Source organism: Coenobita brevimanus, chromosome 93 (assembly GCF_032717465.1).
Source record: "Coenobita brevimanus isolate Jiangsu-jjx chromosome 93, ASM3271746v2, whole genome shotgun sequence".
Classification (NCBI taxonomy): Eukaryota; Metazoa; Arthropoda; class Malacostraca; order Decapoda; family Coenobitidae; genus Coenobita; species Coenobita brevimanus.
This window is the reverse complement of record NC_137046.1, coordinates 44,048,926-44,063,031: the sequence shown is the minus strand read 5'-3', so window position 1 is coordinate 44,063,031 and position 14,106 is coordinate 44,048,926. Positions and strand designations below refer to the sequence as shown.

Below are 14,106 nucleotides of genomic sequence, written 5' to 3'. Positions count from 1 at the left end.
GTGACTCCACAGGCTCCTCTTAAATAACTCATATCCACTGCTCTCACTTTTTGTGTGTGAAATTTGAAACTTGTGGCTTGGAAATCATGTCTAGTAAGAGTGCTACCCTAATGGAAAGCCTTTTGCTACTGAGGGCACCAAGGGCAATGAAAAGTTTTTGTTAGTTAGTCATGGTACATTGCCTTTGACCCTTAGTGTATTCCTATTGAAACCATGTTAAATTTACATTGATATACAGTAATCACTCATTTATCCGGATGCTCCGTATGTGACCATGCCCCTTAATTGGACTTTAGGCCTTGGCTTTGTTTGGTTCATGTTCAGATTTATTTGTCTGTACCCTGACATAAAAGTTCCAGCATTTGCGGCCGACCAGCCTACAGAGTAAAAAAAAAAAAGTGAGGTGGCTCACTGGGCGCTCTGTACACGTGCTGGTAATAGACTGTAACTCACAAGCAGAGCAGACAAGGCTGTCTGGCTTCCTACCGAATGGTCAAAGTCCCCTGGCTGGCCGGATCAATTGGAAATTTTTGCCAGCTCACGAGTAATACAGGCCTTAACCCACCAGCAGAGCAAAACCACCTGTCTGTCTCATCATGAAATGGTCAGTCCTCCCTCTAGTCCCTCCCTCCATTGCCATGGATGACTTTTTTAGTTTTTGCAATTTCCTCAAAAAATATTGGCCATATCAAAGTTCTGGAAAAAAATAAAATAAAATAAATAAAAAAAATAAAGATCATGAAATTTTGTATCTAGAAATATGCTTAGCTCTTGCATAGTGTGGACAAAATTTAGCACTAGGATGTGGTGAAGTTATTTGAAGCTATTTTTCACTCTTGAACATTGTTGTTATTTATTTATTTTTATTTATTTATTTTTTTTTTTATTTTTTTTTTTTTTATAGTAACTACTATGGTTGAGACCAGCTTGGCCCTACATAAAATATATAAAGCTTTTTTTTTCATGTTTCTGAAGCTTGTTCATGTTAGTAACTGCCAGCATGACCGTACATAAAATATTGTTGCCCAGTTATTGATGCTATTTGCTGTCCAAAGGTAGTGCTTTTGAGCAGGTACCAGGCTTACGTGATGACTTTGCACTGATGTTGCATGAGTGTTTAGAAAGCCGGTCAGTGAATTTCAGGATGTCTCGATAATCCCTAAAAGGGAATGATTGGCTGAAAAGGGTGACTTGTGATTCTGTGTGAGAATTATGTCTGTTGAGAGTGATTTTGTTGGCTAAACTAGTCCTTCTGTATTGTCATAAAAGGCGACTAAAAGGGTTGGCGGAGGGTTAGTGCCCCTCCCCGGAAAACAACTAACTAAAAAAACAAACAAGAAGCCTCGGACAAGGACTGACCAAACGATGACGACCCAGGACCGGACAAAGGACTTGGTAATGAGTACATGGAATGTAAGAGGAGTGAATGATGAGGTGAAAGAGAGAGAGATTGTCCAGGTACTTGAGGATGCGAAAGTGGATGTATGTGGAATAACTGAAACAAAATGGAGAGGAGAAAGTGTGAGAGAATGGGAGTATGGATGGGGTATATGTGCAGGAGTAGATGAGAATGAGAGGGCAAAGGAAGGAGTGTGTATAGTTGTGAGTAAAAGATGGAAGAAGAGCATAAGACAGTATGGATCAGTTGGGTCAAGGATTGTGTGGGTAAAGTTGAAAGTTGGAATACAAATGTGGGCGATTGTGTGTGTGTATGCGCCAACACAAGATCGTGCTAGAAGAGTGAGAGAAGAGTTCTGGACAAATGTGGAAGTGTGCATGGAAAAGTTTGGAAGGAATGAGAGAGTGTTTTTGATTGGTGATATGAATGGTAAAGTTGGTAATGTGAAGGTGGATGGATTAGTTGGTGAGTGGGGTGTGCCTGCTGAAATAGATGAGAATGGGAGTGCGTTAGTGGACATTTGTGCTGGGAGGGGGGTGGTGATAGCCAATACCCTCTTCAGGCATAAAATGATCCACAGGTATACATGGCGAGTGATGAGAAGGGTGGGTGGTGAACTGAATGAAAGGAAGGCAGTGATTAATTATGTGTGTGTGGATGAAAGGATGCGAAGATGTGTAAAGGATGCAAGAGTGTATAGAGGTTGGGGGAGTGGACTTTCTGACCACTACTTGGTGGTGGCCAGAATTAGGATGCAAGTAAGATGGAGGAATAGAAGAAGGGAAAGACGAGAGGAAGGAGTAGTTGCAAGGAGAGTGGAAAGGTTACAAGAGGATGAGAAAAAGGCAGAGTATAAGAGAGAAGTGGAGGAACGATTGGGCAAATATGAATTGGAGCAGATGGGAGACGTGGAAGGTGTGTGTAAGATATTTACAGAAGAAATATGTGCAGCATGTGATGTGGTGTGTGGAAGGAAGAGAAGACGGAGGGGGGTGCAAGGAACAGCGTGGTGGACTGAAGAGGTGAAACAGGCTGTGGCACAAAAGAAGAAAGCATACAATGAATGAATGAGAAATAGGGGCGTGGAAGAAGTTGAGAGGCGGAAGAGAGAGTTATATGTGGAAAGGAAGAGAGAGGTGAAAAGATTAGTAAGAGAGAGTAAGAAGAGAGTGGATGAGGAATTTGGAAGGAATTTGAGTGCAAAGTGGAGGGACTGTAAGAAAATGTTTTGGAGAGAAGTGAAAAGAGTAAGACAGGGTGGAAGTGAAGTTAGCAGGGGAGTGAAAGATAAAAATGGTAGATTACTAGTGGAGAAGGGAGAAAAAGTGAGCAGATGGAGAGAACACTTTAAGGAATTGTTGAACGTAGAGGATGGAAGTAATGCGAGTATAAGTGGCTGGGGAATGGCTGGGAGAAGGAGGGAGGTGAGAAGACAGGAAGAAATCAGTAGGATAGAAGTTGTGGAAGCAATGAAGAAAGTTAAATCTGGGAAAGCCCCAGGAATTGATGGAGTGTGTGGTGAAATGCTGAAGCATGGGGGAGAGATAGTAGTAGAATGGATGTGGAAGATGTGCAGATTGGCCTGGGAGGAAGGTAGAGTCCCGGAGGATTGGAAGTCAGGTATAATTATTCCCTTGTACAAAGGAAAAGGGGAAAAAGAAGTGTGTGGTAATCATAGGGGCATTTGTCTTCTTAGTATAATAGGAAAAGTGTATGGTAGGATACTGTACTTATAGACAGAGTTAGAGAAAGAACAGAGAAATTAGTTGGAGAAGAACAGGGAGGCTTTAGGAAGGGAAGAGGTTGTGTAGATCAGATATTCATTCTTAGATCTTTAGTGGAAAAGTTTCTAGAGAAGGGAAAGAAGTTGTATGCGGCTTTCATGGATTTGGAGAAAGCATATGACAGGGTGGATAAACAAGGATTGTGGAAAGTGTTAAGAATATATGGAGTAGATGGGAAGTTGTTGAATGCTGTGAAGAGTATGTACGATGGTGCGAAGGCTGCAGTGCGTGTGGATGGTGAACTAAGTGAATTTTTCTCTTTGAAAGTTGGTTTGAAACAGGGATGTGTCATGTCTCCATGGTTGTTCAATCTGTACATGGATGGGGTAATAAAAGAGGTACAAGGTAGGATAGTGGATGTTGGAGTGGCCCTGGTGAGAGAGGATAGTGTTTGGAAACTCCCTGTACTGTTGTTTGCAGATGATACTATGTTGTTGAGTGAAGACGAAGGAGAGCTGCAAGGCTTGGTGGATGAGTTTGAGAGAATGTGTAAGAAACGGAACCTAAAGGTGAATGTAGGGAAGAGTAAAGTGATGGTCTTTGAGAGAGGTGAAGTTAGTGAATGTACAGCGAGGTTGGATGGTGAGGAATTGGAAAATGTGAGTACGTTTAAGTATTTGGGTAGTGTGATGAGTAAGGATGGAGGTTTGGAGGGTGAAGTGCTTGAAAGGGTACAGCAGGGAAGAAAGGTTGCTGGTTCCTTGAAAGCAGTGATAAGAAACAGGGAAGTGAGCATGGAAGTGAAAAAGTTACTACATGACAGTATTGTGATACCAACTCTAACATAAGGAAGTGAAGCTTGGACATTGTTGGAAGGACACAAGTCAAGAGTGAGAGCAGTGGAAATGAGTTATTTAAGAGGAGCCTGTGGAGTCACGTGGAGAGACAGGCTGACGAATGAGGATATAAAGGAGCGTTGTGGTGTGGATGTGGATGTGATAGGAAGCGTTATGAGGAACACACTGAGGTGGTTTGGCCATGTGGAGAGGATGGAGGGTGAAAGACTGACGAAGAGAGTGTATGTGAGTGAGGTGGAGGGGGGAAGAGGGAGGGGGAGGCCGAGGATGAGATGGTGGGATGGGTTGGAGAGGTATATGAGAGAGGGGTGTGTGAGTTGGGAGCAGGGCAGTGAAATGGCGGGGGACAGGGCGACTTGGAGGCGATTTGTTTGTGGCCACCCCAAACGGGATTGAGGTGTCTGGCAATAGATAGATAGATAGAGTGATTTTGTTGGCTAAACTAGTCCTTCTGTATTGTCATAATCACCGTGCTAGTGAGTGTAGGTATTGTTGAAGATGCCGTGCTGCTTGTTGAGTTTTGAAGTGTTGTGATTCTGTTGCCAGGCCATCAGCTTGTTACAGGAGGGGGATGGGTAGATCATGGAAGAAAGATTGAAAATTGGGGATTGAGAATACTCTCAAACTGTGAGGCACAGTTTGAGAGTATTCTGCATTTGGAGATTTGATTTTGGTTGAATACAGTGCAAGCATACTCCGATATCCAACATGTATGTGTACCTATGACAGTCGTTGGATTTTGAAGCAATTTTCCCCGTAAGTTTTCTTAAGACATAGTGGAGATGTATTCTAGCCCTCATCCAAAACTCACATCATACTTAACAAGAGATTCTGATTAACCTTGTACTGTAGCTTCTTTGCTGATACACACATTATTACCTCAGAATTCTTCACTGGGAGTTAGGCAAAAATTTAATTCACACAGTGTGGGGACACTATTTTATTCTGGCAGATGCCAGACGGTTTTATTCAGCCATGGTAAGACATTGTCTCTCAGTAGGTTAGGTACACACTTGATTTACAAGCCCTTCAGCTCTGGGACATCCTATATTTTTTTTCGTGTAGGTGAGATGTCAGTGGGTAGTATGGGTTAATCCTCATTCCAGTTGAGCTGATGTTTGGATAATGTCAGCCTCTAACAAGGATATGGATTAAATATTTCCCCACTCTAAGTAATGCGTTTTGAGATCAGTATCTGCATTTTATGTAGATAACCCTATGACAAAGATGTTTGCAGTGTTCTCGGAATATTGTAAACCGGTTTGATTGTAACTCGATGGATGTGATTGCGTGGGAGGTATAAATATGGGAATGCAGTAATCTTTTGATATATAATGAAAGTACTCATTTGATATTTTCAACTTGCAGAGATCCTGTTGCTCATCATGTGACTGAGCAAGAGAAGAAAAGAATAAAAAATCTGAAAAGGAAGCTTAAGAGACAACAGAGGATGACAGGAGGTGCAGAGGAGGACATAGAGAATCACCCTGCATTAAAACCAAGAGAAATGAATGAAATCCTTACTGGTGGAGAAGCAAATAAGAATGGTAAGCGACCTACTATAGAAACCGCTAATGAAGGCCCTAAGAAGAAGAAGAAGAAGTTATGTTCAACAAATTCGGATACTTCTCAGGTACACAGCTCTGAAGCACTATTATCTGAGAAAAATGGAGAAAATGCCACATCTCAACCACAGAATGAAGTGAAAGCAAACAAATCTAATACAGTAGGCTGTATTGGTACAAAAACTGAAAAGAAAAAGAAGAAAGACAAAGTCCTCACTAGTCAAGCAAACCTGGCCAAAAACAGTAACAAAAATGATGAACTTACCATGCCAGAATTTGAGGCTGATGGCAGTCCTGGGGCAGCAATATTTCATGCAACTAGTGACAGGGATATGAAATGTCACAAAAAGAAAAAGAAGAAGAAGAAGCCAACAAGTAATGTATTAATAGTCAAAAAGGAGGAAGCCAAGTTGAGAAACAAAACTGAGAAGCTCTTTTTCAAAGGGATAAGTGATGCAAGATTGGCAGCATATGGTCAGAATCCCAAAAAATTGAAAAACAAGGTGAAGTATGGAAAGAAGGACTCCTAAATTTTGTTAATCATGTGAAATATAGAAGAATATATCCATAAAACTTTATTTCAGGTACATATAGTAAACCCACGATTATCCACCATAATTTAGTCAGCAGTGTAAGGTAGCAGATTTTTTCAGAAAATGCAGTACTACCTGTCCAGTCCATCTTTAGGGGGCATAACCCCTACAAGAACCCCTATACAGAATTGTACAGTTTAGCTATTCAAACAGAAAAAACAACCCCAAATAGAGTTTTCCTGCTAAAGAGTACTATTTTACAGCAAAATATACAGCTACTGCACAGTTGGGCCCCACTATGCAATGAGTCTCTTTAAACATTTTGGTTGTATGTGATAATAGAATGATGAACTAAAAGTTCAGTAACAATATCAAAATTCTCATACAATAATTGTGATGGTTGCTTACAACAGTCCTGTGTGGATGCTGTGATAACTGTACACGCAAGCAAACAGTCAGACAATTGATCCAAGATGGCCGTCCAGTGTTTGCATGCATAGCACCTCCGTCTCAGGCCTCTGTGCATGTGTCTTCCTTCATGCCACCTTTTTGAAGACCTTATCTTGCACATCCACTTGATCACGTGTCCCTTGCATTCGCCAAGTTGCCTAACCATCTTACATGTGCAAGGCCATCGAAACGCCATTGCTGTCGCCAAATAACATGCAGAAGCTTCCTGTATGTGAAGACTCTGAAACTTGTGACAGAAATCATGTCTAGTGCTACCTCCAGTGGTAGAGAGAAATGGGCACTAGTAGACTGGAATGCATAGAAATGGAAATACTGATATGGTTCAGTGGGGCCTCACAGAATGACAGGACTAAAAAGAGTATACTATGAGAGAGATTTGGCATGAGAGGTATTAGAGAAGTGATTCTAACTAGTGGGTTAAGGTGTTTTGGACATGCAGGAAGAGGGAAAGTGACTGGTTGATGAATGTAGAGGAAATATTGTGGTTCCCAGAGGTAGATGGGAAAATGTGGGGTGAGGTTCTGTTTGAAGACCTCAGGGGGAGGGGCTTGAGTAAGGAAAAGATTGTGATACACGGATAGCTACCGTCTGTTGAAAGACCTACACATGCTAAAATGGTCAAAAGTAAATCCTTTCTAATGGACAGTTTTGGGAGGAAGGGCTGTAAAATACCCCAAATAATAGTGACTGAAATGTGCTATGCATCGTGTGTATGCATTGTTTATAAAATTACTGTACCGTAAACTGGGGTGAATTCGGACTCGGGCCGAATTCGGATATTATTGCAATAAAAAGTTGTTTAAATTAATTAATAATTAATGAATAAACATATTAGAAATCTGTTTGCTCCCAGTTGTTTGAAATTCTTTACTGGACTTTCGTGTATAAAGATACTTAATATATCACGTGACACATACCAATATATACTAAAAAGCAACCATATGTAAAAAGAATAAAATTTGTAACATTGGCAAACTTTCTTTGGCAGAAATGTTAATGAATAGATGCAGGAAAATCTTTGGTGCCCGGATTTACTTTCATGCGTAGTGTGAAAGTGCAAAGTAAGTAATTGGCGTTATCTTCTCAATTAATTTCTTAACTGGGCATTTAATGAAATTTTTAAAATTTTAATGCAAATTGGAGTCAGTTCGGACATGGGGTGAATTCGGACAGGGGGAGTATGAACGAAAAAGTAACACTTTTTACAATGTACAATTGCTTATAATTTGCCAGATGTGGATACTGTGTGTATTTGGGTTCATATGTATCATTTATAGGTATACTTTTGAGCTTTTATGGTACTACCTGTTTAAACAAGGTCATCCAATGACTCGAACATTTAAGAAAAGAACTGGTGGAGATCAAGGTCCTTATCGAGGTGAAAAAGGCAAGCAAAAAACTGGTAATGCCAAATAATCATGTTAAATATCACCTGTAACTTATAATCCATCAGTCTTCCGAAAACGAAATTATTAATCAAGAAATTATTGTTCCATATACAGTACTAAGGATTGTAGCTAGATTTATCTTATCTACATGTGTTCTAATATGTTTTATTTAAACCAAGGAAAAAAATAAAATTGCTGTTGTGTTCATATCTCATTATAGTCATTAGCTTATTTTGTCAGGAAGTGGCATTATTTTTGTACTGGAAGAACATTTTTTTAAAAGTCCCAGAGCGTCCGAAATGGCCCCACATACGTCCGAGACTAAACTGGGAACCCAGGGTAGTCATATACATTCATTTTCTATTTATGTACGAATTTATACAGTGTGTCCGAATTCACCAAAGTTTGAGTACAAATTCGGACACCGATTACTATATTTGCTATAATTATATATGAAACATTTTAAATTTTGTAATGCTATGATTCGATACCCTAGTGGACCAGCTCAACATACAATACTTAAGATCTTGGACTGAATTAAAAACTAGATTACATGGCACAAAAAAATGAAAAAATCGTCCGAATTCACCCCAGTTTACGGTATTTAAAAATCATTAGAAGCATGGAAAAATAGCCCTTCCCTTCCTTACACAAGACCCAGTTTTGCCTGTGTGGCTACATATACGTTGTCTGATACTAGAGCATGGACTGTAGAGGGATGTAGATTCTTTTAAGTTCCTTTTTTATATAGTTTCATCATACTCACTTTTATTGTTTTCTTATCACCTTTTGACCCCAGCCATGGCTCCAGTTCAGCCATAGCCCTAGTCCTGCCATGGCCCCACCCAGCCACAACACCAGCCAAGCTTTGACACTGGCCCAGTCATGGCCTTCTTGACCCACCCCTTTCATGGCCTTGTCTTGACCCAGCCCAGCCATTGCCATTCTGGACCCAGCCTAGCCATTGCCTTGTCCTGTCTCCTGCCCAGTCATTGTCTTGTCCTGGTCCTGGCCCAGCCATTGTCTTGTCCTGGTCCTTGCCCAGCCATTGCCTTGTCCTAGCCCTGACCCAGTCATTGTCTTGTCCTGGACCTGTCCCAGTCATTGCCTTGTCCTAGCCCTGACCCAGCCATTGCCTTGTCTTTGCCTCATCCCAGCCATGGCCCTGTCCTGGCCTAGCCAAGACCCTGTCCTGACCCCTGGCCCAGCCAAGACCCTGGCCCTCCCATGTCCCTCTTCTGGCCCCTGGCTCAGCTATTGCACTATCCTGGCCCCAGGCAAGCCATGTCCCAGGCGCAGTTATGGTTGTGGTATGGCTCCAGTCCAGCCCTGACCCGGCCATTACCCCAGGCCAGACATGGTCCTGGCCCATCCACAATTCTTTCCTGGTCCTCGTCCAGCCATGGCTCCATTCTGTTCCTGGCCACCCTGGCCCTGTCCTGACCGTGGCCTAGTTATGTCTGCCCTGCCCTGGAACCGGTGTAGCATTATAATCTGTCCCCCTGTCCGCCCCCTACGGCGCATGGGCGAGGGTTGCCAGATGCCACCACAAATATGCCATTTGTCCTCTGATCTTTGTAGGGGTAACATGATCGGAGCCTCTCGCCCTTTGTTTACAAATGGCAAATGGTCATTCCGGCTTCTCATATCATTCGTCTCAAAGCTTTCTCGGGTAGTTTCCGCCCTTAAATTAAATTAGGTTAGGCGGAAAGCAGTAAAAATTCGAATTTCTAAGGTATGAATGAGTTAGGTTGGATAAACATTGCTATAATTAATCATCTAGGGACGAGTTATCTAATCTGTTAGGCGTGAGGATTGCCTTAGCTTTGTATCTTTACAGGAATGAGTCAAGCTCGTATTGTCCTGTGTATTAAACCATTTTTATCATATATATCCTTGAAATTATAAATTGTTTTGGCACACACTACTGTACCTCATTCGGTTGTGCATTCCACTGATTAATTGTCCTATTAGGGAAACTGAATTTCCTTACATTTTTATCACTTCACTTTTATGCTGTATTTTGCAGTGTCGTCTCTCTCTCTCTCTCTCTCTCTCTCTCGTTGTTTTTCCCTCTTTCTTCTTTTAGTCCTTCCTAACTTCTTGTCCTCTATTTCGCTATCCTTTTCTTTTTTCTCCTCGTCTTTCCCTCCTCTCATCTTTCCCTGTCTTCTTTCTGTCTCTCCTGTCGTCTCTGTTTTTCTCTCTTTATCTACTTTGCTTTTCCTTTCTTAAGCTTGTTTAATTAGAAAGCAAGTTGTTTAGTGTAGGGCTGGGTTATCTAAAAAATGATAGCGGTGTGTGTGTAGTCAGTGTATCCCTGTAATTATGCACGGTAACTTGTATGACACACACACACACCCGTACGTTTCCTCTCTCTCTCTCTCTCTCGGTAGCAGCAGACGATTTTATTCAGCAAGGGAGAGAACCATCGTGGATGAGGAGGGGGGGGGAGAGTATCCATTAACATCTTTATTTCGGCTACGTTACCTCCACACGATTTTATTTAGCCCGGGAAATTCCTGGGGGTCTTCTCCCCCTCTCCCTCCCCCACTTCCTCCTTCCCTCTCCTCCTCCTCCCTTCCCTTCTTCTTCCTCCTCTTCCTTTTCTCTTTACTTCTTTTCTTCCTCTTCTTCCTTTTCTTTTTCTTTCTCCTTCCTCATATTCTTCCTCTTTTCTTCCTATACTTGTTCTTCCTCTCCCTCCTCTACCCTTTCTTCCCATTCCTCTTCGCCCTTTTCCTTGTCTTCCTCTTCCTTTTCCTTTTCCCTCTTCCTCTTTCATCCTTTTTCTTCACTTCTTTTTCCTCTTCCTCATATTTGTTCTTATTCCTCTTCCCCTTTCTCTTCCTCTTTTTCCTCTTCTTCCTGTTCATCTTCTTTCTCTTCCATTTCCTCTTCCTTTTCCTCTTCCTCCTCCCTTTCCTCTTCCACTTTTCCATTTTCTTCTTCCTCTTCATTCCTTTTCTTTTCCTGTTCTTCCTCTTCTTTCTTTTCCTGTTCCTCTTCCCTTTCCTCTTCCATATCCTCTTCTTTATCTTCCTCTTCCACCCCTTGTTTCCTCTTCCTTTTCCTCTTTCTGTACCTCCCTTTCCTCTTCTCACTCTTCTTCTTTTTCTTCCTCTTCCTCTTGTCCTTTCTCTCCGAGGCAGCTGAGGAAGGATATAGGTCTGTAGTTACCAGGGTCTTTGGGTTTAGGGATTGGTTGAATGGCAGCCTTTTCCCATGCGGAGGGAAATCTGGCTAAAGTCCAGGAGTGATTTACGAGGTTGAGAGTGGCAGTGGTAGATTCAGTCCAGCGTGGGATAGCATGGAGTAGGTGATTTGGTCAATACCGGGGGCTGTGTCGTTGCTGGTTTTGAGTGCGCGATGGAATTCTTGGATAGTAAAGGTCAGTTTGGGCAAGGGTGCTTTTAGCGTGGTGTATTCTCGCAGCGCACTCGGTGTGTAGGGTGTTAAGGCGGTTTTGTATGTGTCGTGGGATGCAGAGCGGTGTGGTGTGATGAGCGAAAAGTGACGCTATTCTGTCGGCCTCTTCCTGAGGGTTGGGATGTGTTGGGGGATGGGGTTGTGGGTTTTTTGAGACGGCTCTGAGTGTTTTCCAAATGTGGCCTAGGTTGGTGTTGGCACTTAAGGATCTGCACCACTCCAGCCATTTGTTTCCTCTGATGGTTTATTTTTAATTGTATGCTAGATGACTGCCTTAAGATATTGTCTGTTTTCTGGGGTGGGTTGGGCTTTGTATAGTTTTCTGGCACTGTTGTCACGATGGTTGAGCTCTTTGTCATTATAGTACCAGTAGTCCTTGAAAAGTCGCTGTTTGTGAGAGGTTGTAGGAATTGCAGTTTCGGCGGCAGTGGTGAAGGCTGCTGAGATTTGGTGTTCGTGTTCATCCAGGTTGTCTGAAGGTTCGAGTTGGGTTATGATTTCTTCCAGTGAGGCTGTGAAGAGTCTCCAATTGGCTTTTTTTGTGTGCCCCACCTAGGCGGGGGTCGGGGTAGTGGGGGGACGATCGCAAAGTGATCTGATATCAGGGTTGGGTGGAGGTCCCATTCAGTGTGTGTTACGATTCCTGTGGTTAAAAGCGTGAGGTCGAGTCTGCCGCCTTGTAAGTGTGTGGGAGTGTTGGGGTCATTTAGGAGTTGTATGCCAGGAGTGAGGGTTAGGAGTTCTGATATGTGTCGTCCTGCGGTGTTGGAGGGGGATGTGGATCATAGGCAGGGGTGACGGGCGTTCAAGTCGCCTCCAATTAGAGTCGGTTCATTGGCTGCGAGGGTAAAGAGTTCTGCTAGGTCGAGGTTGGCACTGGGTTTGCGATAAATGTTGAAGATTTTTAGGAGAGTGTTGGCTAAGGTGATGGATACACCCAGGATTTTGACCTCTTCGCTGCAGTGTGGTGGTTGTGGGATTTTGTTTACCTGACTGTGATTACATATGAGAATGGCACAGCCTCTGGGGCCGCCCCGGCAGTGGGGAAGGAGAAAGGAGTTAAAGCCCTTTAGCATGAGGGAGTGCTTTTCGGTGATGAGGGTTTCTTGTAAGAGAAAAATGTCTGTTTTGTCTCTGTGCACAGCCTCGTGAAGAAGAATGAGATTGTTTTTGGTGCCAAGGATGTTCCATTGTAAGATCTTCAGGTTGTATGTTGGGGGTGGTGGGTTTGCTCTTTGGTTAGGACGGTGTTGTGGCCCGGTACTAATTAGGGGGGGTGTTTGGTCCGTATGAACATTGTTTAGTCTTCTATGGCTGTTGTCGAGTGTTCGTTGATCGGGAAATGGGAGCGAGGGGGTTCTCGTTTGTCCAGGCCCGCTGAAATGCTCCGTGGTTTGAGGCGTTGGGTTTGTGGAGGCGGGAGGGTTAGGTTGAGGTGATGAGGATTGGGTTTGTCTGGTTGTTTGTGAGAGGAGGCACTCGTTGCTAAGGTGTGTTCTGAGTCGGGTACGGGGGTCGTTGTGGATTGTATTGGGTTTTGTAGATTTGGCTGAGGATTGCTGAACTGGGCGAGACTGTTGAAGTGTGTACCCTCTATCCGGGTGTCTGTCATGGTGTTGAGTGCTGGTGTGAAGAGTTGGGGGTTGAGGGGGCAGTGGTGCTGAGCCCCAACACATTATATGATGGCTGTTCCGAGGTAATGGCAGGAAGATCGTAGGGTTTCTTTGGTTTGTGCTATTTGTTCTGGGTTCGTGACGAGGGTGTGCAGAAGAGATGGTACTGTTGTTTCTGACTGAGGTGGAGGGGGAGCTGTTTGGGTTGCTGCTTCGTGTGTTATGTGGGCAGGAGACGGAGGCTCGCCAGAGGCTTTGGTCATACAGCGGGTGGCTTCCTCCACTTGTGTCTGTCGAATGATGGGGCGTAGGGGGTATGGGTAACCCATTAGGATCAGTTTTCGGGTGTTCAGTTGTGGGTCGATCTTCTGTAGTAGAATGGGTTGGTTTCCTGCCGTGTCGATCGTTGCTAGGAGGTTGAGGGAGTCTTCATCGAGTGGTACCACGACCGTGCTGTTGTTCTTGCCAGGTATGATTGTGATTTTTAGTTCGGGGTGTTCCTCTTCCAAGGCCAACAATGTCGTAGCTGGTTGGGAAGGGGTCCTGTCGCGGAATCTGGAAGCCTGGGAATTTGGATGGGGGTGAGGTTAGGGGTTTCACTGAGACCATGGGCTGTCTTCTGTTGTAGGTGCTGGGTTGCGGTGATGAATGGCTTCTGGCCGAGGAAGTGACGTTTCCCGAGGGTTGTGGTGTATGAAAGGAGGGGAGGGGGATCGCTGTACTATGATGGGGGTTCTCAGTGAAACAGCGGCTGTCTTCTTTTCTGCTCCTTCTTTTCTTGGAGGCCGGCTGGAAGACTTCGTCTTCGATGGTTGTGGTGGAAGGGGTGGAGGTGGACACAGTGCTGGCGGTTTCGTCCGGCATGAGGGCAGTAGTTGTTCGTGACGAGAAAAAGAGTTTGAGGAGGCGGTTGTGCTGGTTGTGCGTGTTTCCTCTGTTGTGCTTGTGTTCATTGGCTCCTCCTGATTGTAGGTGGTTTGGTTGGGAGGAGTAGCTTGCGAAATGTCCATGGGGACATGAAAGTCATTGTCATTGGGTTCATAGCTTGATGATGGCTGTGGCGGGGGGTTCTCCTAAGTTCCGTTGTTGGGGAGTTGCTTCTTCGTTGCAGCAAGCTGAGGTGTGGG

At 43.8% G+C, this 14,106-nt stretch overlaps 1 protein-coding gene across 1 annotated transcript in view; it reads left to right on the top strand.

Annotated features, from left to right (window-relative positions):
- The window catches only part of LOC145412584 (protein KRI1 homolog), a 50,771-nt gene extending 43,491 nt beyond the window's left edge, over positions 1-7,280 (top strand). The window contains exon 12 of the mRNA XM_080282491.1: positions 5,349-7,280. Coding sequence (XP_080138617.1) covers positions 5,349-6,075 — 727 coding nt within the window. The 3' untranslated portion in view covers positions 6,076-7,280. The remainder of the gene's footprint in view (positions 1-5,348) is intronic.
- Positions 7,281-14,106: the final 6,826 nt, after the last annotated feature.